Source organism: Cricetulus griseus, chromosome X (assembly GCF_003668045.3).
Source record: "Cricetulus griseus strain 17A/GY chromosome X, alternate assembly CriGri-PICRH-1.0, whole genome shotgun sequence".
Classification (NCBI taxonomy): Eukaryota; Metazoa; Chordata; class Mammalia; order Rodentia; family Cricetidae; genus Cricetulus; species Cricetulus griseus.
Window position 1 is genome coordinate 15,009,284 of NC_048604.1, and position 25,615 is coordinate 15,034,898.

The window sequence follows — 25,615 nt, forward strand, 5'->3', positions numbered from 1 at the left end:
TCTCTGTGTACCCCTGTCTGCCTCTTCCTCCTGATTGCTGCTATCAAAGGTATGCGCCACCAAGTCTCTCTGAAAATCCACTTCTAATCCTGACCTTTGAGGCAGATAGGCCTTTAATTTAGATCTTTTGATGTTGGAAGACGAGTGCCTTTAATCTGGATCTGGAGGTGGGAATCCAGATGTTGAAGACACATCTTCAATCTGGGCCACACCTTCTGCTGGATGCCTATATAAGGACTTGGAAGGACGGTTCTCCTCTTTCACTGCTTGCTCTCACCTTGCTAGCAAGTCCATTTCTTCACGACATGAGAGACCACTTCTTCGGGATCCCAGTGTCAAAGACCAGCGGAGAGACTTCCAGCCTTGTGGACTGAGAACTTTGATTGTTCATAGCCAGCCATTGTTGCTTTAGCAGTCCCACAGTCTGTAAGTCATTTTAATATATCACTTTCCGTAAGTATCCATATGATGCTTATGACCTTTTCAGACATCCTTACTGTTATTTTACCCCCTCCTTCCTTCTTCTATAGTTATTTTCCCTTCCCCATTTTAGAGCACCTTCCCCATTTCCACTATCATATCACTTGTACCCTGCTATTCCTCTCTCTACTGTCACTCTCCCTGCTCCTCCGAAGTCACACCAGTTTTGCTTTCAGCAGTTAATCCAGATTATGTACCCACAATTGAGGATTTGGAGCTAGGAACCTCAGATGAGAGAGAACATGTGAGATTTGTCTTACTAAGTCTGGGTTACCTCACTCTGATCTTTTCTAGTTTCACCCATTTATCTGGCTGGATCCTAGAGAAGGGTGTCAAGACAATAGACTTAAAAACATGTTGTACTTTGTAATATAGATATTGCTGGAATGATGTACAGATGCCCTTCATGTAAAAAATGTAAGTTACTCAAGATAGCTTCAATTCGCTCACCCCACAGTAAACCTTACTTAATAAATGAACTAGGTGGTGCTGGCAGAGGCTTTTCATCCCAGCACTCTGGAGGCAGAGGCAGGTGGATCTCTCTGAGTTTGATGTCATGCTGGTATGCAAAGCAGGTTCTATCTAGGATAGCCAGGCCTATATAAGAGATCCTGTCTCAAATCATCATCATCATCATTCCAAGCTTTTCCCCTCAGCTCTTCCTGGCTTCCTTTTCTGTATCTGTGATTTTCAGGTTTTTGTTTTTTGTTTTGTTTGTTTTGTTTTTTTGTGTGTGTGAGAGAGAGAGACAGGGTTTCTCTGTGGCTTTGGAGGCTGTCCTAGAACTAGCTCTTGTAGACCAAGCTGTTTCAAACAGAGATCCACCTGCCTCTTCCTCAGGAGTGCTGGGGTTAAAGGCATGCGCCACCAACACCTGGCTTTCAGTTATCATTTTTTACATGCCTTGCCTAATTAGTTTTTGATTTTAGAGGCAGGTGGGGGTCATTATGTAGCCTTGCTGGTGGCCATACTCTTACCTCAGCCCACTGAGCCCTGACCCACCACAAAGCTGCTTTTCTGATGTGTTGATCAAATTTCTAATATTGTTCACTAAAGTCATCCAGTTTACTTCCCCTTGACACAAGTCACAATATGCAGTCATTTGTTCTATTTGTAAGTGGGTTTTTGTTTCATTTTGATTTGTTTTGATTCAGGGTCTCATTAAGTAGCCCCAGCTGTCATTGATTTTACTCTGTAGACCAGGCTTTCCTCAAATTCAGAGATCCACCTGCCTCTGCCTCCAAAATGCAGGGATTAAAGGCGTGTGCCACCACACCAGGATGAATTTTTTTAATTTGCAAGGAAATTAGAAAAGCCCTGTTGGTGGGGGCTGGGGGAATTTCCCTGCATCAGAAGGGTTAAAAAATGTAATGTTTGTCCCAGTTGATGGCACAGCCTGGTCTACAGAGTGAGTTCCAGGACAGTCAGGGCTACACAGAGAAACCCTGTCTGGAAACACCCCCGCCCCAAAAGTAATTTTTGATGGGCGTGGTGGCCCATGCCTTTAATCCCAACACTCAGAAGGCAGAGGCAGGTTGACCTCTGTGGTTCAAGGCCAGCCTGATCTACAGAGGAGTTCCAGGACAGGCTCCAAAGCCACACAGGGACACCCTGTCTCAGAAAAGAAAGAAAAGGAAGGAAGGAAGGAGGGAGGGAGGAAGGAAGGAAGGAAGGAAGGAAGGAAGGAAGGAAGGAAGGAAGAAAGAAAGAAAGAAAGAAAGAAAGAAAGAAAGAAAGAAAGAAAAGTGATTTTTCCTTCCACAAGGCAGATAAATTGAGAATCAGAACCTGGTATAGTAGTTTATGCCTGTAATCCTAGTACTTGGGAATTTGAGGCAGGAGGACTGCTGTGAATTCCAAGACCAGCCTCAGCCTGATTGAAACTGTCTGAAAACACAAAACAAACTATGAATGCTCACTTGAAGTTCAAACATAACTGCTAGCATTTTTTCCCTGTTTTTGTTTTGCTTTCTTCATTTTTTTTTGAGACCTTGTCTAAGAGGCTAATCTGGAATTCAGCTTCATTGCTGCCCTATTTTCATGTCCCAGATCCTGGGATTAAAGGTGTGGGCCAGCACCCGGACTATCATCGAATATTTTTATTTTGGCAGTTTTACCTCAGAGGCACCCTAGCCTAGTCTCACTTGTTCTTGGTTGCATAGGAATCTAGTAGTCAGTAATCGTTCTGTATGGATGGTTTTTCTGTGCCATTCAAGTTGCTTTCAACTAACATTTACTTACCAGATTCTTTCCATTTATAAGTTATTGCTCAAGAAAATTGGGCAGTTATAGGGTAGCAACTAAACTTCTTTGTTTGCTATTTCTACAACATTGGCATTGTGCATCTACCATTTTCACGTTGCTTTTGCAATTAAGATTTTATGCAAAAGTATGAGTTTTGCGCCATGCTTAGTCTACTAGGTTGCTCAATAATTTTACATTTGTATTCAATAAAGCCGGTGCACCTTTTAGCAGAAAGCTAAAAGGCGCCTTGGAGGAGAATGGATGGGGGCAGGGCAAACGGTTAAAATCGCGCTCCAGCAAGAACTTTAAGAGACTAGGCGGAGCGAATAGTGAGTGACATAGGACAGGGCCAACGAAGAGTCTGGGAACCACTTCCCTCCCTCCCTTCATGCTTCAAATTCTAAGCTTAATTTCCATCCGGGTTCTTCAGCCTCGTTCCCGGGTCGTATAAAGATTGCTGTCTCCTTTGTTCGCCCTCGTTGCGCAGTCGTCCTAGCGTCATTTCTGTTCCGTTTCCAGACTCGGCAATTGTCAGTGGTGCGGTGCTGCTCGGAAGGCCCCGTGGGCGAGCTCGTAGGAGCTTGAGACCGTCGCAGCCCCCTCGGGTAGGAGGATCCTCCTTTCCTTGATCTGTTTTCCTTACAGTCTTGTCATGCTAGGGCTGGAGATTGTTTTGTTTCCCTGGAGATAGTGGTGGCAGACGCCATTTTAAGACGCCCAAAGGTGCCAACCTAATTAAAAGCAGAAGGGTGGAAGCAGCACCCTAGGGGGGCCGGGATCTTGCATGCATCTCTGGGAGTTTTGGCTGTCGCCTGTCTCCTGAGGGCGGAGGGCGCAGCGCGCAGCGCGCAGCGCGCAGCGCGCAGCGCGCAGCGCGCAGCGCGCAGCTTTGCAGGTGGGGCGGGACGCGGAGCAACCGCGGGTCTAGTTCCAGGACCGCGCCGGGGCTAACGATGGGTTGCAGAACTTCTCCTTGGCTTCCTCTGGTCGTTGGCGGTAAGCAGACGGAGCCTTTGGAGTTTTTCCTGCCGGTGTCAATGGCAAAAGTTAGTTAGCCCGGCAGTTGTTGGTGGTTCTGGGCTGGATCCAAGTGTCGCCATTTTGTCTTTAACACGCGGTTTTTAATGAGTCTTAATTAGGTGCCGGCACAGGGAAGGGGTGTTAACAGTGTGTGATTCTGAGTTCCGTTATTTTCTCACTCTGGCACTTTTTATCTTTTCAGTCAGATAGCAATCTTTTGTTGGGGTTAGGTGCGGTGACTTTGTTCTAACTTCGAGATTTGTGCCTAAACTTGCTAGGAAATCTAAATGAGAAAAGGGCTTGGTCTTTACTTGGTGCATCTGGCTGATGACCTTGAATGAATAGGAAGTCTTTTATACCCTTCCCTGCGGGGGAGCGAGAAGGGTGATAAGTAACGGGATGTTTAAAAGATAACAGCTCGATACAATAGCCGGGTGTGGTGGCTCTTGTCTGTTCATTGCTGCGCTCTAAAGGTTGCAACCTTGTAACAGAAAAGTTGCCTTTTCAAATGTTGAATGTTCTTTGACTAAAAGCGGCCAGAGTAGACTAAGAAGTTCGGTAAATTAGGCCGGCCCTGTTAACCCGGTTAATGAAAATTGCTCTGGCCTTTTAACTAAAAGTATTTCAACTGATTTTTCTACTCTTCTTGAGGTTTATTGGTGTCTTTAGTTACTAAAGAATAAAGATTTTTTATAAAACATGAGCCACAATTAAACTGTTCACTAAACTTAGGGAACTTTCTCCAGAGAGATAATATTATTATTTTTCAGCAGATTCCTATCGGTTGGAAGAAAAAATGGTTGAAGCAGATAGACCAGGAAAGCTCTTTATTGGTGGGCTCAATACAGAGACAAATGAGAAAGCGCTTGAGGCAGTATTTGGCAAATATGGACGAATAGTGGAAGGTGAGTTATCTAAAATTATGTGCTGTATTAGTATAATGAAAAGACAAGCTGTGATGAATTTGAATCCACTGATCATCTGACATGATAATGTATTTTGTCCTCTAAGAAGTTCTGAGCTTGCTTTTGGCAAATGTGCTCTGGTTCTGGTTATTTTTGTTTGCACGAAAGTAACCGCCTCCCCTCCCCCAAACTGTTTTAGTGCTTTTGATGAAGGACCGAGAAACTAACAAGTCAAGAGGATTTGCTTTTGTCACTTTCGAAAGCCCAGCAGATGCAAAGGATGCTGCCCGAGACATGAATGGAAAGGTATGATTATCTGTTTAGTAAAAAGGGGTTTCCTGGTGACAATAAGAACGTGTAAGTGTTAGGGTCTAGAACAGCTCTGGAACTTTTATTTTGTATATGTATATCCAGAAACTTTTGATCACAGTCATTAGTAGTACTATCCTGACTTTTATTTTATTTTATTGGCTGTTTTTAGTAAGGGGGGTCTCTATTTGGTCTTGACTATATAGATCAGGCTGACCTCAAACTCGGAGATCCTCCTGCTTCTGCCTCCCAAGTGCTAGAATAAAAGACCACAGCAAGTCTCTTGTGAATTTTATTGTGATTCCACAACCAAACTTTGTAGCTACTGTTAAGGGTTATATGTCTAACAAGAGATACTTCAGAGCAGTATATGCGGTTATGTGATACTATTTATCTTGGATCCATAAACCATAATTTGATAACCTACCTCTTTTTCATTAGTTTTGGTAACAAGCTTAACACCTAGACTTGTTTTGAATTTTACTGAACATTGGTCCAGTGAATTCCTTGTCTAAAAGTAGAAATTTTAAATTAATGGAAAAGTGTTATTTATTGAAATCGTATTTCCAAAAAAGAAATAGTATTGACATCATTTTTCATATAGTACTTGGTTGACTAAACTATTTTGAAGGACCTATTGATGTCATGGGTTATAGTGGATCTTTATTTAAATTTCTTTCCATCTTTTTGGTTTTTCGAGACAGGGTTTCTCTGTGGCTTTGGAGCCTGTCCTGGAACTCGATCTGTAGAACCAGGCTGGCCTTGAACTCACAGAGATCCGCCTGCCTCTGCCTCCCAAGTGCTGGGATTAAAGGCGTGCGCCACCACCACACAGTGGATCTTTAAATTTCCTTTAAGTCTCCATAACATTTATTTTTTTTAAAGTCCTTAGATGGAAAAGCCATCAAGGTGGAGCAAGCCACCAAACCATCATTTGAAAGTGGTAGACGAGGACTACCTCCGCCTCCAAGAAGCAGAGGCCCCCCGAGAGGACTTCGAGGAGCAAGAGGAGGAAGTGGAGGAACTAGAGGACCCCCCTCACGTGGAGGGCACATGGGTAATGATTTGATTGGATCTCAGCCTTGCTGCTTTAAGTTAAAATCTTCAGACCCACACCAGGGTCAGCATTCTTTCCAAAAGGCTAAAGCAGTTGTTCTCACCCTTCCTAATGCTGTGACCCTTTAATACAGTTCCTCATGTGGATGGTCTACACAGTGGTTCTCACCCTTCCTAATGCTGTGACCCTTTAATACAGTCCCTCATGTGGATGGTCTAGACAGTGGTTCTCACCCTTCCTAATGCTGTGACCCTTTAATACAGTTCCTCATGTGGATGGTCTAGACAGTGGTTCTCACCCTTCCTAATGCTGTGACCCTTTAATACAGTTCCTCATGGTGATGGTCTAGACAGTGGTTCTCACCCTTCCTAATGCTGTGACCCTTTAATACAGTTCCTCATGTTGATGGTCTAGACAGTGGTTCTCACCCTTCCTAATGCTGTGACTTCCCATGTGGATGGTTACAGTGGTTCTACATGCTGTGACCCCTTCCAGTTCCACATGTTGATGGTCTAGACAGTGGTTCTCACCCTTCCTAATGCTGTGTCCCTTTAATACAGTTCCTCATGTTGATGGTCTAGACAGTGGTTCTCACCCTTCCTAATGCTGTGACCCTTTAATACAGTTCCTCATGTTGATGGTCTAGACAGTGGTTCTCACCCTTCCTAATGCTGTGACCCTTTAATACAGTTCCTCATGTGGATGGTCTAGACAGTGGTTCTCACCCTTCCTAATGCTGTGACCCTTTAATACAGTTCCTCATGTGATGGTCTAGACAGTGGTTCTCACCCTTCCTAATGCTGTGACCCTTTAATACACTTCCTCATGTTGATGGTCTAGACAGTGGTTCTCACCCTTCCTAATGCTGTGACCCTTTAATACACTTCCTCATGTGGATGGTCTAGACAGTGGTTCTCACCCTTCCTAATGCTGTGACCCCTTACTACAGTTCCACATGTTGATGGTCTAGACAGTGGTTCTCACCCTTCCTAATGCTGTGTCCCTTTAATACAGTTCCTCATGTTGATGGTCTAGACAGTGGTTCTCACCCTTCCTAATGCTGTGACCCTTTAATACAGTTCCTCATGTTGATGGTCTAGACAGTGGTTCTCACCCTTCCTAATGCTGTGACCCTTTAATACAGTTCCTCATGTTGATGGTCTAGACAGTGGTTCTCACCCTTCCTAATGCTGTGACCCTTTAATACAGATCCTCATGTGGATGGTCTAGACAGTGGTTCTCACCCTTCCCAATGCTGTGACCCTTTAATACAGTTCCTTGTTATTCCTTATTTCATTGTTACTCCATAATTGTAATTTTGTTACTGTTACGGATAACAATGTAACTATCTGTTATACAAAATATCTGACATATGACCTCATGAAAGAGTTTGACCCCTAAGATCATGACCCACAGGTTGAGAACTGCTGGGCTAAAGCCTTTGAAATGGAGACTACTCACCCCTTTAAAATTATTGTTCATTTCTTAAAAAGAAAATATGGGAGGCCTAAATTAAATGATCGTGTTAAAACTATGGGCCAAATAGTCTTACCTAAGTAAAAAAAAAAAAAATGAAGAGCAAGACTGGGATTATTATTTTCCTACTCTACAAGATTGAGTTTTTGAAACAGTGTCCCATGTTAATTCACGCTGGTCCTGAACTCTTGTCATACTTGCTCTTGCTCGATGGAAAACAAACCTAGCCTCCCCAAAGGAGCAGAAAACATAATGGCAATGTTTTCCCTGTAGGCACATAGTTCTTAGGTTTTTTTCCTTGATTATTGTGTTAATGTATTTTCTATTCTAATGTAGATGACGGTGGCTATTCCATGAATTTTACCATGAGTTCTTCAAGGGGACCTCTTCCAGTAAAAAGAGGACCACCACCACGAAGTGGAGGTCCTCCTCCTAAAAGATCAGCTCCTTCAGGACCAGTTCGTAGCAGCAGCGGAATGGGAGGAAGAGGTACTTGTCGCACTCATTTCAATCTGTGCTGGCACCATAACACTATGTGAAGCCAGGCAGGGTGGTGCATGTCCAATCCTAGCACTGGGGAGAATAGGAGGATTGACATGAATTCAAGACCTACACGGGGAGACCCTACTTTTTATTTTTATTTTTTTAAATTATTGGCCAGTGAGATGACTCAGTGGGTAAAGCATTTTGCTATTCAAGTGCAGAACTTGAATCCAGTCCCCCTTCACAAAGCAAAGTGGAAAGAGAACTGAGCCTACAGAGTTGTCCTCTGACCTACATTTGCATCATAGCATGTACATGCCCCCACCATACATACTTGGAAGGGTTTTTAATGCTTTATGCTAAAGACTGATTTAGGGATTCCTCCAAGTAATCTTACAGTTATTGAGCACTGAAATTAAGTTACTGGAAAGCTTCCTGTTTCGTTATATGGGACGTTTGATTAAATCCCGGTTTCTTAGCCCCTGTGTAAGTTCACACTTTAGCTTTTTGATGGCTAGATTTTGATGGTTATTTTTTTCCTTAAGCCCCTGTGTCACGTGGAAGAGATAGTTATGGAGGCCCGCCACGAAGGGAGCCCCTTCCCTCTCGCAGAGATGTGTATTTGTCCCCAAGAGATGATGGCTATTCCACTAAAGACAGGTAACCGAATAATGCAGTTTCTTTTATGAAGAAATGTTTTGAAAGAGAGCGCATCAGAGGTATAAACGAAATTCTCTTTCTGCAGCTATTCAAGCAGAGACTATCCAAGTTCTCGAGATACAAGAGATTATGCACCTCCACCAAGAGATTATACTTACCGTGATTATGGTCATTCCAGTTCACGTGATGACTACCCATCAAGAGGCTATAAGTAAGTGCTTTGTGTCTAAGTATTTGCTGTAGAACTTTATGCCTCCAGGGCTTGGCAGATGGCTCAGCTGTTAAGAGAACCTCCCCAAAAAGCTGGCGATCCAACTTCCATTCGTGAAAGCCATGTGAAGGTGGAAGGGAGAGAAGAGACTCCATAAAGTTGTCTTTTGACCTACAGGATCATCATGCATGCACGTCTATCTCATATGCTCACACAATTCTTTTTACACTGGACAGCTAAAAAATGAGATTTGAGACCTTTATTTTTTAAGGTTTTGGAGGGAAATTTTAGAGTATATCACATTTATATTATGAAATTAACATGTAACTTAGGGGAAAATACACATTTTAATTACGAAAGTTGCTTTTTATTTAGTGACAGAGACGGATATGGCCGGGATCGTGACTATTCAGACCATCCCAGTGGAGGTTCCTACAGAGATTCCTATGAGAGTTATGGTAAGATACCAGTTAAGGGTCTTAAATATCACTGGCTTGAGGGTTTAGGTTCATGAGCTGGGTTAATAGGCTGCGTGGTGCTTGCTTTTAAAGGAACCTTTGCTTGCTTTCAAGGGGTAACTTTATCAGCTGGGCTTTTCCTAGTTTTGTGAAGGGCTTTTTGGTTCTTTCCTTGTTTTGTTTTTTGTTTCTTTTCTTTTGAGGCTGTTCGCTTGCTTTGGAGGGGATTTTGCTTGCTTAAATTGGCAGCCTTATGTGTTTTCCCCCAACAGTGAAAATACAATTTACAAATTTTATTAACAAGATCAAATATTTACCATTGCAATATGAAGGAAACTCAACAGTTCAAAATTGCAACTTATCACTGGAAAGTGGCTGAGTGTCTACTATAAAATAACAAGCTGTCTGGAATGTCCTCTTGAAATACACAACGTCTTCAGTCTTTTCAAACAAACATTAAAACCAATCCATTTCCGTATCTCAGCAGATGAGCAATTCCCTCTTATGGCCAGCAATGGTAGAGTTTAAAACTTCCCAGTTGAGAAAGTAAACTTAGAATACAAGAATTCTGTAAATTCAGATTTACTGTTGTATATACACAATTTATAGTGTTGCCATATTACCTGACCGTTGACCCTGCAGGTAACTCACGTAGTGCTCCACCTACACGAGGGCCCCCGCCATCTTATGGTGGAAGCAGTCGCTATGATGATTACAGCAGCTCACGTGACGGATATGGTGGAAGTCGAGACAGTTACTCAAGCAGCCGAAGTGATCTCTACTCAAGTGGTCGTGATCGCGTTGGTAGACAAGAACGAGGGCTTCCCCCTTCTATGGAAAGGGGGTACCCTCCTCCACGTGATTCCTACAGCAGTTCAAGCCGCGGAGCACCAAGAGGTGGTGGCCGTGGAGGAAGCCGATCTGATAGAGGGGGAGGCAGAAGCAGATACTAGGAACAAACAACTTTTGGACCAAAAATCCCCATTCAAACAAACAAACAAAAATGGAAACTTTCTGTCATAAACTACCCAAGGACTACTAAAAGGAAAAATTGTGTTACCTTCTTAAAATTTCCTGTTCTCCTTAATAATTTTTATGTTCTTGTGAGGGAAAAAGTAAGACATGTTTAATTTTATTTGATATTATGAGTTGCTTTTAACAAGCAAATGTTAAATGTGTAAGCCTTGACTTGTACTAGTGTTGTAATTTTCCAAGTAAAAGTGTCCCTGAAGGCCACTTCCTGATTTTTCCCAGTAAATGAGGAAAGCAATCCTAAGATCTTCCACAAACTTTCAGCCATATAGATGTCCTTTGGTCTCCATTGAGGGATGAATTGCCCTGCCTATGTAGACAAGCTAGCTAGCTATTCGAGAGGGTTGGTTGGGTGTGCTACTCTTAAGATTTCAGGGTGTCTTCCAACTGAGATCTCAATATTCACAGTAAAAAAAAACCCTGAGATCAGATGCCTAGGAGGGTGCTATTTACCCAGAAGCCCAAGAAAGCAAATGGATGCTGGCCATATTTTGCTTTTCTGACATTTCCTTGGGAATCTACAAGAAACCTCCCTTTTCCCCTCCCCTAGTAAGACCATTTAAGTGTGTGTTAAACAACTACAGAATACTAAATAAAAAGTTTGGCCAAAACCAACCATGAAGCTGCAAAACGATGCTTGCTCTTACTGTTTCAAATTTTTGCAACTCTGTAGTGTCTCACTTTTAAAGGAACAGCTTGATTGCAAAGGAGAAAATAGATAAGCAATGAAGTTATCTCCAACTTCCTAAAGGCTTATGACTTCTAAAAAGTGAATCTATCAGCATTCCACATCAGATTTAAAGCACCAAATGCCTGTGAAACAGCAGAGATGGTAAGCAAAGCAAACTAGTTTTTCCGTCTAAGTCGAAATTGAGCACTTACCTTCCTCATAGTACAGTGAAACATACTGTACTTCATGGCAATGGAAATGCCTGCCAGATTAAAAAAAAAACTTTTGGAAAAAAAACCCACAAATGTTCAATAGCGTGTTAGAAGTCCTCCAAATTCAACACTTGGATTTTTTAAAAGCATGTATGACACTTAAAGGCATTAATGCAGCTGTTGTTTATCAATAGCAACCTGGGAATTGGGAGGGGGTGTTTTTTTTTCTTTTTTACAAATTTTTGATGAAGACCTTTAAACATGCTTCATGTTTTGACTTTTTTTCAAATTAGTCTTTTAGTCAATATAAGAAATGGCTTAGGATTGGGGTCCCCATGTCTGACCCCTATAAGCCATTGCAAACTTGACCTTTAGTTGGATGCCTGACTTGTTTTAGTTCTATGAAACTACACTGTATGGAGAAAAAATGTATTGCAAGTGGTCTTTAAGAAAGCAAAAACCTGAGGCAGCATGACCCAGGTCCAGCCATGAAGTTGAAAAAGATGCTCTTGAATGTAGTAAACTTGAAGACCTCCAACTAAAAACCCCTAGACTGCACTTATTCCTTCAAATGTTTTGTCCGTTCAACTTATGGATTTAACGTGGCAGTGCACCATTGGAAAAGAATGAGAATCCATAAGCCATGCGACTTAACCATTTAAGCCATTCCAGTCCATCCCAAGCCAGTGAACCTTCCACCAATTAAGAGAAGTAGTAGAACATGAAATAAGCATTAAGCTGCAAGTCTGAACTTGCCTGCTCTCTCTGGCAAAAAGGGGCAGTTATAGGCAAGTGTGAAAGAATGTCTTTTAGAGAAATAACTAGTTTTCATTTATGTAATTTTTGCAGGTTGAACCTAATGGTCATACTGTCATGGAGTGCTGATTGATTCAGAGCAGATAAAGCTGGCAGTAAGAAAAAACATCAAATGCTCAGGTAAGTGTTGAAAGTAGTGTCCTTCAAAGCTTTAAACCCTGTAGCTTTCTCATTGTGTGGCTATGGGATTGGCAGCTATTTTCTGACCTCTAATTTGTTTGTAAAATGGGATAATGCTCAACTCTGGACATAAGGATGAAATTGTTTTGTCATAAAAAACCTAGCACATCCATTTCGAGTGAAGGTATATAGATGTGTTTTCATTAAATAGAATACAGGTAGGATGGACTACAAGAGGTTTCTGAAATAGTTACTAACAGCTCTTTGCCTGCAAGAGTTCTTGTGAAATGAGCTACCTAGTTAATAGTTTGCTATGTGAGCATTGTTGTGTGAATTGCATGCACGCTGTCAGTGCCTGCTTATTGTCAATTGACTTCCGAATTTCAGGGGCACCATGTGGCAGAGTGTCTGATTTTAATATCACAAAGCTGATGCCTAGAGTAATTGTAATGAACATGGCTGCATTTGGAAGCTGCCACTTTAGAGCTAGTACTTAAGCTGAGAAGTCCAGTTGTGTGCACTTAAGGAAGAGAGCGAGAGCATGGAAGCGCTTTGCAGTGTAAAAATACTCTGTAACTTGATCACATGCTTCTTTTCCAGAGTTGTTGAAGCAGAGGAATGCTGAGACTAAGCTGCAGCAGTTACATACCCAGTGCTCGACAGAATTGGTTTGGTACAGGCAATAGATTCTTTTTGTCTTCAAGGGAGGGAGGCATCAGTGCTGGTTAAACCTTAATTAGGGAGTAGCGATCATTTAAAATTGACCAAAGGAAGAGAGGGAGATGGAGAAATTGGTAAGTGGAGGTACCTAGCCAAGAAGTTCTCATGGCTCTTTGTGTTGAGGCAAAGTAATGGGGCAACTGTGCAATTTAGAGCTGACGCTCACTGAGTTAGCTGGGACTATATAACTCCATGGTGGAGTGCTTGCCTAAGTTCAATCCCTGGCACCACACACAGACAAAGAACACTCAATCAGAAAGCTGCTTCCATAATAGCTTTCTGCACTGATGTCTGATTTTCAGCAAGTAAACCGTCTGAGGAATTACCTTATGGGGGGGGGGGGAAACATTACGTGTCCTATAAAACTTTGAAGGGGAGGAGGAATGCTAGGAAATAAAAGTAAAAACTGAAACATTGTTAGGATGGTGGGAAGCATGCTGGAAACAAGTATAGGTCACCAAGTCAGTGTAGTTCTATAAAGCTACTTGATCTCAGGGCTCAGGCTTCAAAACAAATCAGGATCCAACTCTGGTTTTGCTTTGGAAACTTAAGAGCCAGGAGTGTAAGTGTTGGTGTTCTCACAGGAAGCAGGTTGTTGTAGGGCTAAAGGATTTAACTCAACTTCTGAGATTTTTCTTACAAAGTCATTTAGTACTGTTACATTTAGCATTTATGACTACGGAGAATGATCCAAAACACTTAAGCCCCATTGGTCACATTTATCATCAGATGGTGAGGGTACTGACCAAATTTTAGTAGTTGTGCTTGAATAGCTACCTTAAGCCTTCGGTAGTCTAATAATTCCTTGAGTAGGTGCTTCTGTCAAGAACCTTCAGCTCTCAAGCATTTATTTAGACTTCTTAATGATAGTTTAGCATAGGGAATACTAGAGTAAAAGTAAATGCTGAATTCAAAGGAGTGGGAAGAAATTATTCAGAGACCTTTTTGACAAATAGTAACGTTTACAGACCCAACCGTTCTTAAAAATCTTCAATTAGGAAAACTCTCCTTGATTTCTTCTGGCTAAATACTGGTTGTAAAATGATTTGAATAATACAAAAAGTGGTGTGGTTTATTTGGTTTTGTAGTTGGATAGAGTGTAGGTATTGTAGATCACTTTTTTGGAATGTTTTGTATTGAAACCCAATAAAACTTGAACATGTATCTTTGTGGTGTTGGGTTCTTTTTTTTTTTTTTTACACTTTTGAAGGTAGAAATTCATATAAAGCTTTTTATCGTTTTTTTTCTTAACTTTTCTCCCCCAAACTTCAGTTCTAGGGTGCTGCTGATACTTCTGTAAGGGACTATCCATAGTCCCTGAGGTGGTCTGGCCACTGGCCTTCCTTTGTTGTGATGAGTTAATCTTATATAAACATGTTCATTCAGATAATTAATCCTTAACCTAAAAATGAAATGAGAGCTATCACACCTAGGAAACGCTCATTTACCAGAAATTTCCGTTATTGCTTCTACCTTGCTGTCCTGCATATCTTGAAGGGTAGGGACAAAGGTGGGGGATGGGTTAGGAAGAAGTAGTTTCTGGTAGTGAGTTTCAGTACTTTAGCTCAGCGACATTCAGTGGTGTTAATAGAATAGCCCATAATGATATGCTTCTCTGTGGGAGGTTTCTAGCTTAACTTTCTGTGATGTACACATTTAAGGGTGGCAGAATGCTGACTTCACAAAACTTAATTGGCAAAGGTAGTTAATAACCTTTGTCAGACTATGGGGACCTGAGCTCCATCCTCAGAAACAAAGTGAATAGCCTTGAATGGAGGTTTATGTGTAATTCCAATGCTCAGGAGATGGAGATAGAAGGATCCTTGGGGCTCGCTGGCCAGGCAATCTAGTCTGTTTTGTGGGCCTCCAACCTGTAGTTTTAGGTTTTTTGTTAGGGGGGATTTTCTATAGTGTAAGATAGGAAATTTAAATTTTTCAAATATAGATAACAATTTGTTCCAGTGTCTTCTTGAAAAGACAATCCTACTTTTTTACATTCCTTCAAAGTTCTTTCCCTGCCTTTTTTTTTTTTTTAAGATTTATTTAATATGTATACAGTGTTCTGTCTCCATGTATGCCTGTAGGCCAGAAGAGGGCACCAGATCTCATTACAGATGGCTGTGAGCCACTCTGGTTTCTGGGAATTGAACTCAGAACCTCTGGACAAACAGCCAGTGCTCTTAACCTCTGAGACATCTCTCCAGCCCCTCCCTACTTTTAAAATTTGCCTGCATATCAGTGCTCATGGAGGCCACAGGCATCAGAACCCCCCCCCCCAACTGCAGTTAAATCCAAACTCAGGTCCTCTGCAAGACAAGCTCTTAACCATTGAGCCATCCCTCCAGTCCCTTCTTTGCACTCCTGAAATGAGTGGGTTTTATGCTTGTGTCTGTTAGAAGATGACATTTTAGTCTACGTGCACTGGCACAGGCCTTTAATCCCAGAACTCCAGCCGCAGAGGCAGGTAGATCTGAGTTTAAGGTCAGCCAGGCCTACACAGTGAAACTGTGTCCCAAAGAAAAGTAAATAGGAGATTAATGTATGCTCTGAAGGATGTTTGACATTGAGAATTTGTTGGAGAACCCCTGATAGCAGTTTATTTGTTAATTGGCATAGAAAGTAACAGGGTTCATTGTGGCATCACTGCGCATACTTTGTGTTGATTCTCTCTTCTATCCCTGCGGATGCCATCTTGCTATTCCCTGTCTATTATCCCCCACTTAAGATCTATTTCCCCTCACTCTCCTTTCTTCTTGGACCACACCCCCTTTCCCACTCATATGAATAGTATACACCTATATTCAAAACCTACACTCGGCCTGCCTAACATGTACAAAATCCCTAGCACCATATAAACCAGGCATGGTGATGTATGCAGGGAGTTTAAGGCCAACCTGGGCTACATGAGACTTGAGCTCAAAAAAGCTGTAGAGATGACTCACTCATCAGGTAAAGGTACTTTTGCCATCAAGCCTGGCGACCTAAGTTTGGTCCTCAGGATCCATATGGTGAGCGAGCATGGACTCCTGCAAGTTCCCTATATAGCAAATGTGCATCATGGCACTTGCATACCCCAGGCCTCAAATAAAAAAATACATTTTAATGAATCATACAAATAATGGTCTTAACCATAGGAAGTATGTCTTAATGTGTTTTACAAATCTGGGATCTGTACCTGAGAGAATCTTCCCCTCTTGAGTTTATCAGAGTCCCTAAGGAAGACTCCAGCAGATCCTTGCCTTGAAGGATATAACTAATACCTGAGGGTGTAAAATTGGTTTTTTTTCTGGCCGGGGTGTTGGTGGCGCACATCTTTAATTCCAGCACTCAGGAGGCAGAGGCAGGCAGATCTCTGTGAGTTCGAGGCCAGCCTGGTCTACAGAGCGAGTTCCAGGATAGCCTCCAAAGCAATACAGAGAAACCCTGTCTCAAAAAAGGGGGGTTTTCCATGTGACTACCCATGTAACATGCTCCATGATTCAATACTGCTGTGATTCCACATTTCTGTTTGCTGTCTTACAGTGGTGTTGAAGTAGGGAATTGTAGGGAATTGTCTTCCTGACACCAAGTTGGGGACAGGACCTTATACGCAAAATTTCTTCCCCAACCTTCTATATCCATGGTGGCATTCGTTGTAGGACACCCCTCTCCACCCCAGAGTCTCCATGAGCTGCCTCTAGGCATTTCTTAGTGAGTTTGAACTCTCGCTTCAGCCTCCCGGGAAGTTAACTCTTGTTAATTTCTCACCTGTAAAGAGGGTTGGCAATCTGTTTCCCACAGATGGAAATATGATTGAGTTCCTGTGCTTGCCTCATAGTAAATATTACATAATTGTGGTTTTTTCTTGCTTTCTGTTTTTTTCTTCTTTTTGGAGACAGGATTTTCCTGTGTAGCCCTGACTGTCCTAGAACTTGCTCTGTAGTCCAGGCTGTCTTTGAACTCGGATCTGCCTTGCCTCTTCCTCCTCAGTGCTTGGATTAAAGGCATTCACACCATCACCCAGCAAAATTATTAAATATTATCTTCCATCAATTTCCCTCTTTATTCAGGACTGAGTTTTGGGGGAAGGATCCAGTACCTTATGTCAGACTTTCCGTTAGTCAGGGACTGAAGGTTCCTACAAGCTGAGTTTTGTATGTTACAATTAGTTCACATAGGGTTCTCATTCTCTTCACTTTCCTCCATTCACAATCCCCCATTGGCAACTATTTTAATACAATGTATGTCCTTTCGTGTAAGATCTTTTTTTTTTTTTTTTTTTTTTTAGTTTTTCGAGACAGTTTGTCTATGTAGCTTTGGAGCCTATCCTGGCACTGGCTCTTGTAGACCAGGCTGGCCTCGAACTCAAAGAGATCCGCCTGCCTCTGCCTCCCAAGTGCTGGGATTAAAGGCGTGCTCCACTGACACCCAGGTTTTGTGTAAGATCTTATTAAATATTTCTTGGTTTGCTTTTTATTCTTTTTGAGACAGATATGTAGAGTCTAGAGTCTAGAGTCCTAGAGATGCTCCTGCCTCTGCCTGCTGGCATTAAAGATGTGTGCTACCATGCCAGGCCCAGCCCTCAGACTGACCCTTTTGAGACAAGATCTCCCATAACATACTAACCTTGAACTGCTGATTTCTCTCCCTTCTAATGTGCTACTATTATGCTACCACACCCAGTTTATAAAGTGCTAGGAATAGAACTCAGGCCTTTCTTCATGGCTAGGTGAGCACTCTACCAAGTTGTATCCCCCTAGTCCTATATTATTTCCCATGCGTGTTTGACATTATATCAATGTATAGTGTTGTGTATATCTCTTGCCTTATGAACTGTTTGTCACCAGTACTTTAAAGATTTATCCAGAGGGCAAATATGAATCTAGTCCATTGCTTCTAGTTAAAGCACAGTGTTTATTACACACTGACACTCCAACAGATTTTGCCTGCACATGCTTCCCAGCTTGATTCATAAGCCCTTAGGTTGTGTGTCTGTGCCTGCTCAGATCATGCTGTCATTTGACCCTGGCTGTAAGCCGAGTATTAGTTAGATATGGTATATGGTTTTGGTGAATGTAGAGGAAGATGGTATATTTCAAAGAATCATCCCAGCCAAGTTGTCTGTCTTTTGAAGATTTTATTTATTGTGTATACAACATTCTGCTTCATGTATATCTGCACACCAGAAGAGGGCACCAGATCTCATAACAGATGGTTGTGAGCCACCAGGTGGTTGCTGGGAATTGAACTCAGGTCCTCTGGAAGAGCAGTCGGTGCTCTTAACCTCTGAGCCATCTCTCCAGCCCGTTGTCTGTCTTTTTTAAGTAGAGGAAGTCTTAATTCTGCAGACAGTAGGACAAGCTGCTTCAGTTTCAGCAGGGACGGGTTCAAGTGTGGATGCCGTCGTCTCATGAGACACATAAGATTCAGTTGTCTTTCAGAATTCTTCACAGCTGATATTCAACAGTATGGCATAAGATTATACGAAATAAGCTTTTGTGGAGCTATTGGGAAGCTCTCTGATTCTCAGAGCAACTTGTGTTGAAACTTCATGCAGCTGAACTTGCAATTTTCTTTGTAGGCCCAAGTAAAAAGGCAAGAATTCACCCATTCGGTCCCTGTTTTGTAGGTCATTCCTACTACCAGCATAGTGCAGCAGGCACTTGGGATTTCAAGCATTTGTGTCACTTTATGAATCACAAAATGTGGCTTGATTGTGATGTTCTTGCCTGCTGGACATTGCTAGCACATTTCCCATTTGCAAAAGGCACTGTGCTCAGACTGAAAGCGTTTAGTTAACAGACCCCATATGCTGTTGTGGCTTTGTTGCTTGAGTTACCTCTCTAGGCTCTTCTAGATACTAATGCATGATCAGGCTGGATTAGAGGAGTGAGAACGCAGTATTTTGTACAAGGAAAATTGAGTATGAAGAATTCCTTAATGGGTAGGAGTGATGGAAGTAAAGGAAATTGGGAAATACCGGAGAGCTAGCTAGAATGTCAAACAAAGCATTATTATAATTACTAATACTAGGGTTGAGATTAGAGTACCCATGGAAGACACCCCCCCCAACCTTTGTAGTCTTCAAAAACTGCTACAGGGCTATTCTGGAATATTAGGAGTCTCACCACCTACTTCAGAGAAATCAAAACTTGAAGAGGCATGGCTGGAACTTCTTTAATGTTTAAGGAGGCACTGGTACCACAGTAGCAGAACCTACTAGAAATTGCCCTCTAGGTGCTGGAGAAACTATAGGAGGAAGTGTCCTGCCAGATGTATTCAGCTGTAAAAACTGCCTAAGGGTGTTTCTGGGGAAGCTGTTACAGAGTCCAGACCACATGTGTCCTGCAGGAGCACAACCCAGAACCCAGACAGGCTCCTGGGGCTAGAGACCGAACCGGGAAGCAAACCTAAGTCCTGTGGTGGCTTACTAATATGTCACCGACAAGACCTCCAAATGCGTCAGCTGGCAAAGGGCCAGGGTGCGTTTTCATGGAACCAGAATAAAGTGAATTTGGAGTCTGAGGCAGTTAGAAAAAGAAAAAGCATAAAAGCCTAAACTGAATTAGGGAACGTTTCCTCCTATGTAATTTTTTTTTTCTGAAGATGCCATAGCCAGGCAGGGTGATTATACATCTTTAAATCCCAACACTCAGTCCCCGATAGATTTCTATAAATTTGAGGCCAGCCTGGTTTACATAGTAAATTCCAGGCTAGCCAGGGCTACATAAGTGAGACCATGTCTTAAAGATATCACGGAGCCTGAGGTGACCTTAAACTCCTGCTCATACTTCCCAAGTGCTGGTATTACAAGCACGTACACAACTGACTAGTTTATGTGGTGCTAGAGATAGAACCCAGGACACTTTGCATGTGAGGTTAGTGCTCTTATCAAATGAACTATGTTCCCACCCCATTCTTTTCCTTTACATTACCCAATACCTTAGCTGTGGAATAACATGCACTTTAGACCTGCAATGTAGAGGCTAGAGGATCAGGCTGTGTCCAGTTCATAGTCTCTTGTTTTTTAGTTAATTGGAGCATTTTAAGTTGGTGTAATCTGAGACTTAATCACTTCATAGTCTGAGCCTTTTACGTTCTACCTGTGTGTGTTCTATAGTAGAATTTCCCTATGGCCTTGTAATTCTACAGCTGATTGATCTTCAGTCTATCCCTTGGTTTGGCTTGGTAAGGTATTAAGAGACTGAGTGTCACTAAGTAGCCCAGTCCGGCCTGCAGTGTGTTACTGTAGATCAGGAGAGTCTCCTGCTTTTGCCTCCCACATGCTAAGATTATTGGCATCAACATACTGTGCTTAGCCTCGAACTTATTATCCTTCTGTCTTTACCTCTCAAGTGCAAGAACTTCAAACACGCACCACCATGCTCAGTTTTATTTGGTGATAGTGACTGAATCCATGTTTCATGCATGCTAGGCAAGCACTCTGCCATTGCTGAGACAGAGCCCAGCCCTGGCTTGTCAATTAACAATTATTCGTATTTTATGTGTATGAATCTTTTGCCTGCATGTGTGTCTGTGTACCACTTGCTTGCCTGGTGCCTGAGGAGTCCAGAAGAAAGTGTTAGTTCACAGATGGGTTGTGAGCTGCCATGTGCATGCTGGGTCTTCTTGAAGAGCAGCCAGTTCTCTTTACCACTGAGTCATCTCTTCTGTCCCCTTGGCCATTAACATGAAACGATGTTTGACCTCATTAGCAAATGCAAATCAAAACTGCTGAGATTCCATTTACCCTATTCAGAATGGCATTCATTAAGAAATTAACAACAAAGCTGATAAGGATGTGGAGACAAAGGAACACTTACATACTGCTTGTGGGAATATAAATTTGGATAGCCATTCTAGAAACCAGTATGGAGGTTTCTTGGAAAAAACTAAATATTTATATTGGATATAGCCCAGCTATACCACACGTGGGTGTTTACCCAAAGGACTTCAAGTCAAGTGTCACCAAGATACTTGAATATTAATGTGTACTGCTACATTGTTCACCACAGCTAAGTTACGGAATCAGGCTAGTTGTCCAATGAGAAAAGAATAGACAAAGAATATGTGGCATATATACATAAGGGGATTTTTTCAGCCATGTCATTTGTAGGAAGAGAGCTATAACTGGAAATGATAATGAAGGGAATGAAGCCAATCTCAGATATATGTTGTCTCTCATTTGTGGTTCCTAAATTTTGTATAGATGGAAGAATCATGTATGCATGTTACATAACTGTAGGAGTGAAGCTGTTTGGAGGGACTAAGGCAAGGGAGAAGAGGCCAGAAAAAGTTTGAGGGGCATGGGTGAGAATCTATTCAACACATAATTTATACTCAAATCATAAAATTATTCCATTTGCATAGTTTTGAAAGTTTGAATTATAGCTGGGCATAGTTGTGCACACATGCGTTCCCAGTACATTTTGTGACAAGAGGAACCACGTGACAGGAGTGCCATGTTCATTACTGCCCAGGGAAGAATTTTCTGACCGCAGCACACGGAAGTAGAGTCTAAGCACAGTACATTAGTGTCAGTGGACATAGGGGGCAGAGATCAGAATCAGTGTTTCAGACAGGAAGAGAAACACACGGTCCCCAGATGTCACTTTGTGTTTTCCTTGTCGGTCATTAGTTAACAGCTAGCCTGCACATTCACAGTGTGACATTTGTCCAGGCCTGGAAAGAATTCTAGCTGCTGTGGAGTTGAAAGAAGACCAGAAACACTAGAGGTCACACAGTGTTGAAGAAGCTCTTGGGACTCTGACCTAGCCAGAGTGGAGTCAGCTTTTTAACACGCAGGCATTGAATTGAAAAGCCACACTTGAGAACCTCTCCCTGAGTAAGGACTGCTCTCTGTTTGCCTTGACAAAGCCTAAATTGTGTTTTACCAGGATCAAGGAACAAGGAAATTCACTGCCTCTCAAAACAATGGTCTCCTTCTTGGAGTTTTCTTATTGGAGACAGTCTCCTGTAGTTCAGGCTAGCCTAGAACTCCATGTTTCCATCTTTTCTTCCTTCCTTTGTGGTGTTTTTTGTTTGGTTGGTTTTGGTTTTTTTTTGAGCCATGGTCTCGTCTTAAATAGCCCGGGCTGGCCTACAACTCACTATGTAGATCAGGCTGGCCTCAAACTCAAGTGCTAGGCTCAAAGGCCTGTGCTACCATGCCTTAATGAATACTTTATGTGGTACACATAATATGCATGTAGGCAAAACATACATAGAAAATCTTTTCAAAAAAAAAACATGTAACAAATTTGGGCAGAAGGCAGAAGGATCAGGAGTTGAAGGTTAGTTTTACTTACATACAGAGTTTAAGGCTAGTCTGGAATATATGACACCCTATCTTCAAAAAAGGGCAGATAGAAAGTTTTCAACAAAAAATGTGGAGTAGTTTTAAGACCCTCATACATTACTGATAGAAACAAAATGGTGCAGCCTCTTTCAGAATGTTTGACATACCCAGTATAACCATTTAAAGAAATCAAAGTAAGTGTTCCCAGGGACATTTAAGGGCTGCCTGGGATAGATGAGAGAATTTACAAAGACAGAAAACAGACCCATTGAGAAATCTCCTTAGATGGAAATATCCTATTGGGCTTTAAAGATGATTCACACGGCTCTTGTTACAGTTTGCAGCAGGAATGTCCCTGAAGGTTCAAGTGTTAAAGGTTTTTGTCCCCAGCCTATGGTAGGTGATAGAAATGTTAAAAGGTCAAACCTAACTGAAGGTCATGTGGTCACAGGATGAAAGTTGTCGAAGAGGATATCAGGCATTAGGTGAAGAGTTTTGCCACGTGTTGCAGCTAGGATACGCAACCTCATTGCAGGCTCATAAGCAATATGCCAATAGTCTCAGGAATTTGTAGTTTAATAGAAAGTCAAAATACAGGTATTCATACATGCTTTATTTATAACTGCCAACAAGTAGGGCCAGGCATGGTGGATCACGCCTGTAATCTTAGTACTGTGAAACTGAGGCCAGGAGTATATCCATGAGTTCAAGGCTAGCTCACGTTAGAGAGTGAAGTGCTGTTTGAAAGCAAAACCAAATACAAAATAGGCAATAATCAGAAATGACCCAAATGTCTGTAGACTGGTGAATGAATAAAGAAAAGGTCATAATAATCATTCAGTGGTATACTGTTCAGCAATAAAAGGAACATATGAATATATAGCACAGCATAAAAACCTCAGAAACTACAAAGGAGGGCTGGAGAGATGGCTCAGTGGTGACTTTTACCCACATGGCACCTCATAAGGGTGTGTGACTCCAGTTCCAGGGGATCTTGTGCCCTCTCCTGTCCTCTGTGGGCACTGCATGCACATCTGGCATTCATGTAGGCACTCAGTAACTACAAAGGACCTTGTCCTCTTAATCCATTTATGATACATGTTCAGAAAGGATGAATTTAGAGAGACAGAAAATAAATCCATTGGTTTTTAGGCTTGAGGAAGTAGAGATTAGTTGTACATGGAATTTTGTCTAAGGAAATTCTTCATATCCATGTATAATTTTATCTAATCAAAAAAATCATTGGATTTTGAAGATGGCCACATAGTTCTGTAAACTTACCAAAAAATAGCTGAATTTTGTAGTTTCTAAATGACACCTGAATAAAGCTATTTTTAAAAACATCTGATAAACATGAAAATGTGTTAATCATCTCTGATAGTTATGGGAATGCACTAAATGAACACAATTATTTCATTTTCCTTGGCTGTCTAAACAGAAACTGGATTGCTGAATTTTCCAGTTTTGTATGTGTTCCTATGTTTTAGTTTTCAATGAACCTCCATACTGTCTTGCACAGTGGCTTTATTAAATTATATTCCCATCAAATATGTATAATGGTTCTCCTTTCTTAGTAGCCTCACTCAAACTCCTTATTTTTGTGCTTTCAGAACAGCCATTCCTACTGGGTCAAGCCAACATTTCAATGTGGTTTGATCTCCACCTCCCTGATAGTGACGTGGAACAATTTCACCAATGTATCCATCTTTTCTTTTAGTTTGTTTTGGTTTCTGTTTTGAAACAGGGTCTCAAACTGTAATTGAGGCTGGCCTGGAACTCACTATGTAGTGGAGGATGGTCTCAAAGTCATGGCAGCCCTCTTGCCTTGGTTTCCTGAGTGCTGGGAATACAGGTATGTGCCACTTCACCTGGCTCTGTATGTCTTCTAAGAAATGTCTGTTGAGAGCTAAGTGTTGTGTCATGTACCTTTGAATCCTATTCACAAGTTATTCACAAGGCAGAGGCAGGAGGATTGTGATTTAAAGGTCATCCTGGCCTTCATAAGAGTAAGACCCTGTCAAAAAAATATAACAGAAACGAAGATATTGAGGGGGTGAATAACAGAATTTTATTAAGATATATGACTTGCTTTAAAATTGGATTACTTTCAGGTGTTCCTCCCACCTTCCCCCACCCACACCCTTCTAGCCCAGATTAGCCTTAAATTCATAGGAATCCTTCTGCTTCAGCCCCCCCAAGGGCTGGAGTTACAGGGGTGGGCCCCCAGTGTTTGGACTAGTTTTTGTTGGTTAGTCTGGGGAGGTTTTTTTTTTTTTGCTTTTTCACTTTTGATTTGTTTGTTTTTATCAATTTTGGGTACTAAGAAGACAAAAAAAAGAGAAGTTAACAAGATGGCTCATTGGGTAAAAGCACTTGCTTGGAAAGTCTGATGACTTGAGTTTGATCCCCTGAATCCATGATAGGAGAGAACCAACCCAACTCCTGAGAGTTGTCCTCTGACCTCCACACACACACACACACACACACACACACAGACACACACACAGCACACACACACACACACAGAGAGAGAGAGAGAGAGAGAGAGAGAGAGAGAGAGAGAGAGAGAGAGAGAGAGAGACTTAAACTTCTGGATATTACCCTTATGTTAGATACACAGTCTGTCTTTGCTCTGTTGGTTGTTTCCTTTGCTGTATAAAAACATTTTGTTTTTTATGTAATCCTAGTTGTCGATTTGTGTTTCTTTCCAGTGCTTTTGGCACCTTATCAAAAAACTTGCCCATTATAATGCCGTGATGAGGTCTCCATATGTTTCCTTCAAGTGCTTTCTTGGCTTGTGGTCTTATATTAAATGTTTTATCTGTTTGGAGTTGTTTTTTATACCTGATGAAATGTAGGAATCCAGTTTCATTTTTCTGCTGTGAATATCTAGTTTTCCTAGCACCATTTATTGAAGAGACCATCATTTTCCCATTAAATGTTGACTTCTTTGTTAAAAATCAGTTGGCTCCGGGTGGTGGTAGCACATGCCTTTAATCCCAGCACTCAGGAGGCAGAGACAGGTAAATCTCTGAGTTTAAGGCCAGTCTGGTCTACAGAGCAAGTTCCAAGCCAACCAGGGCTGCACAGGGAAACCCTGTTTCTCAAAACAAAACAAAAAGTCAGTTGGCTATAAATGTATGGGTTTATTTCTGTTTCCCCTTCTGTTCTTTGGTGTTTGTGTGCATTATTATGTCAGTAGTTATTATGTCAGTAGCATAGTATTTCGGTCACTATAGCTTGATAATGGATTCTTTAAAATAAAAGGAAGATCCATTTTATTTATTTTTGAGTGTCAGGTCCTGTGCATGCAGGTTCGTAGGGGTGCCCTTGAAAGTCTGAAGAAGGCGCCCAGTCCTTTGGAGCTGGAGTTCCAGGTAGTTGTGAATGCTGGCGTATTTTGACATCAGGAAGTGTGATGCATTCAGCTTTGTTCTTCTCTCTGAGTGTTGCTTTGAATATTTA

At 41.8% G+C, this 25,615-nt stretch overlaps 1 protein-coding gene and 1 non-coding gene across 4 annotated transcripts; both read left to right on the forward strand.

Annotated features, from left to right (window-relative positions):
• The first annotated feature begins 3,140 nt into the window (after positions 1–3,140).
• Rbmx (RNA binding motif protein X-linked) lies at positions 3,141–14,037 on the forward strand. 3 transcript variants are annotated; one of them, XM_027433397.1, is made up of 11 exons: positions 3,141–3,329; positions 4,515–4,649; positions 4,849–4,955; positions 5,844–6,015; positions 7,828–7,980; positions 8,520–8,634; positions 8,720–8,845; positions 9,221–9,303; positions 9,946–11,167; positions 12,067–12,153; positions 12,754–14,037. In XM_027433397.1, the coding sequence occupies exons 2-9, from the start codon at positions 4,541–4,543 to the stop codon at positions 10,254–10,256; spliced, it is 1,176 nt and encodes a 391-aa protein (XP_027289198.1). In that variant the 5' UTR covers positions 3,141–3,329; positions 4,515–4,540; the 3' UTR covers positions 10,257–11,167; positions 12,067–12,153; positions 12,754–14,037. The 3 variants fall into 3 exon arrangements, with proteins under 3 accessions (XP_027289198.1, XP_027289197.1, XP_027289196.1); XM_027433396.1 differs by having other exon boundaries at positions 4,518–4,649; XM_027433395.2 differs by lacking the exon at positions 3,141–3,329 and adding an exon at positions 3,593–3,720 and having other exon boundaries at positions 4,518–4,649.
• LOC113837796 lies at positions 4,697–4,768 on the forward strand. Its single transcript, XR_003488503.1, has one exon. It is a non-coding gene; the product is annotated as a small nucleolar RNA SNORD61 (small nucleolar RNA).
• Positions 14,038–25,615: the final 11,578 nt, after the last annotated feature.

What these genes read in the sequence shown, in the direction of transcription:
- Rbmx (XM_027433395.2), top strand. Translation starts at nt 3,678, where the DNA reads ATGGGTTGCAGAACTTCTCCTTGGCTTCCTCTGGTCGTTGGCG. An exon ending in CTCACGTGGAGGGCACATGG is followed by an intron (nt 6,016 to 7,827) that starts GTAATGATTTGA and finishes ATTCTAATGTAG; the next exon opens with ATGACGGTGGCTATTCCATG. An exon ending in CAGCGGAATGGGAGGAAGAG is followed by an intron (nt 7,981 to 8,519) that starts GTACTTGTCGCA and finishes TTTTTCCTTAAG; the next exon opens with CCCCTGTGTCACGTGGAAGA.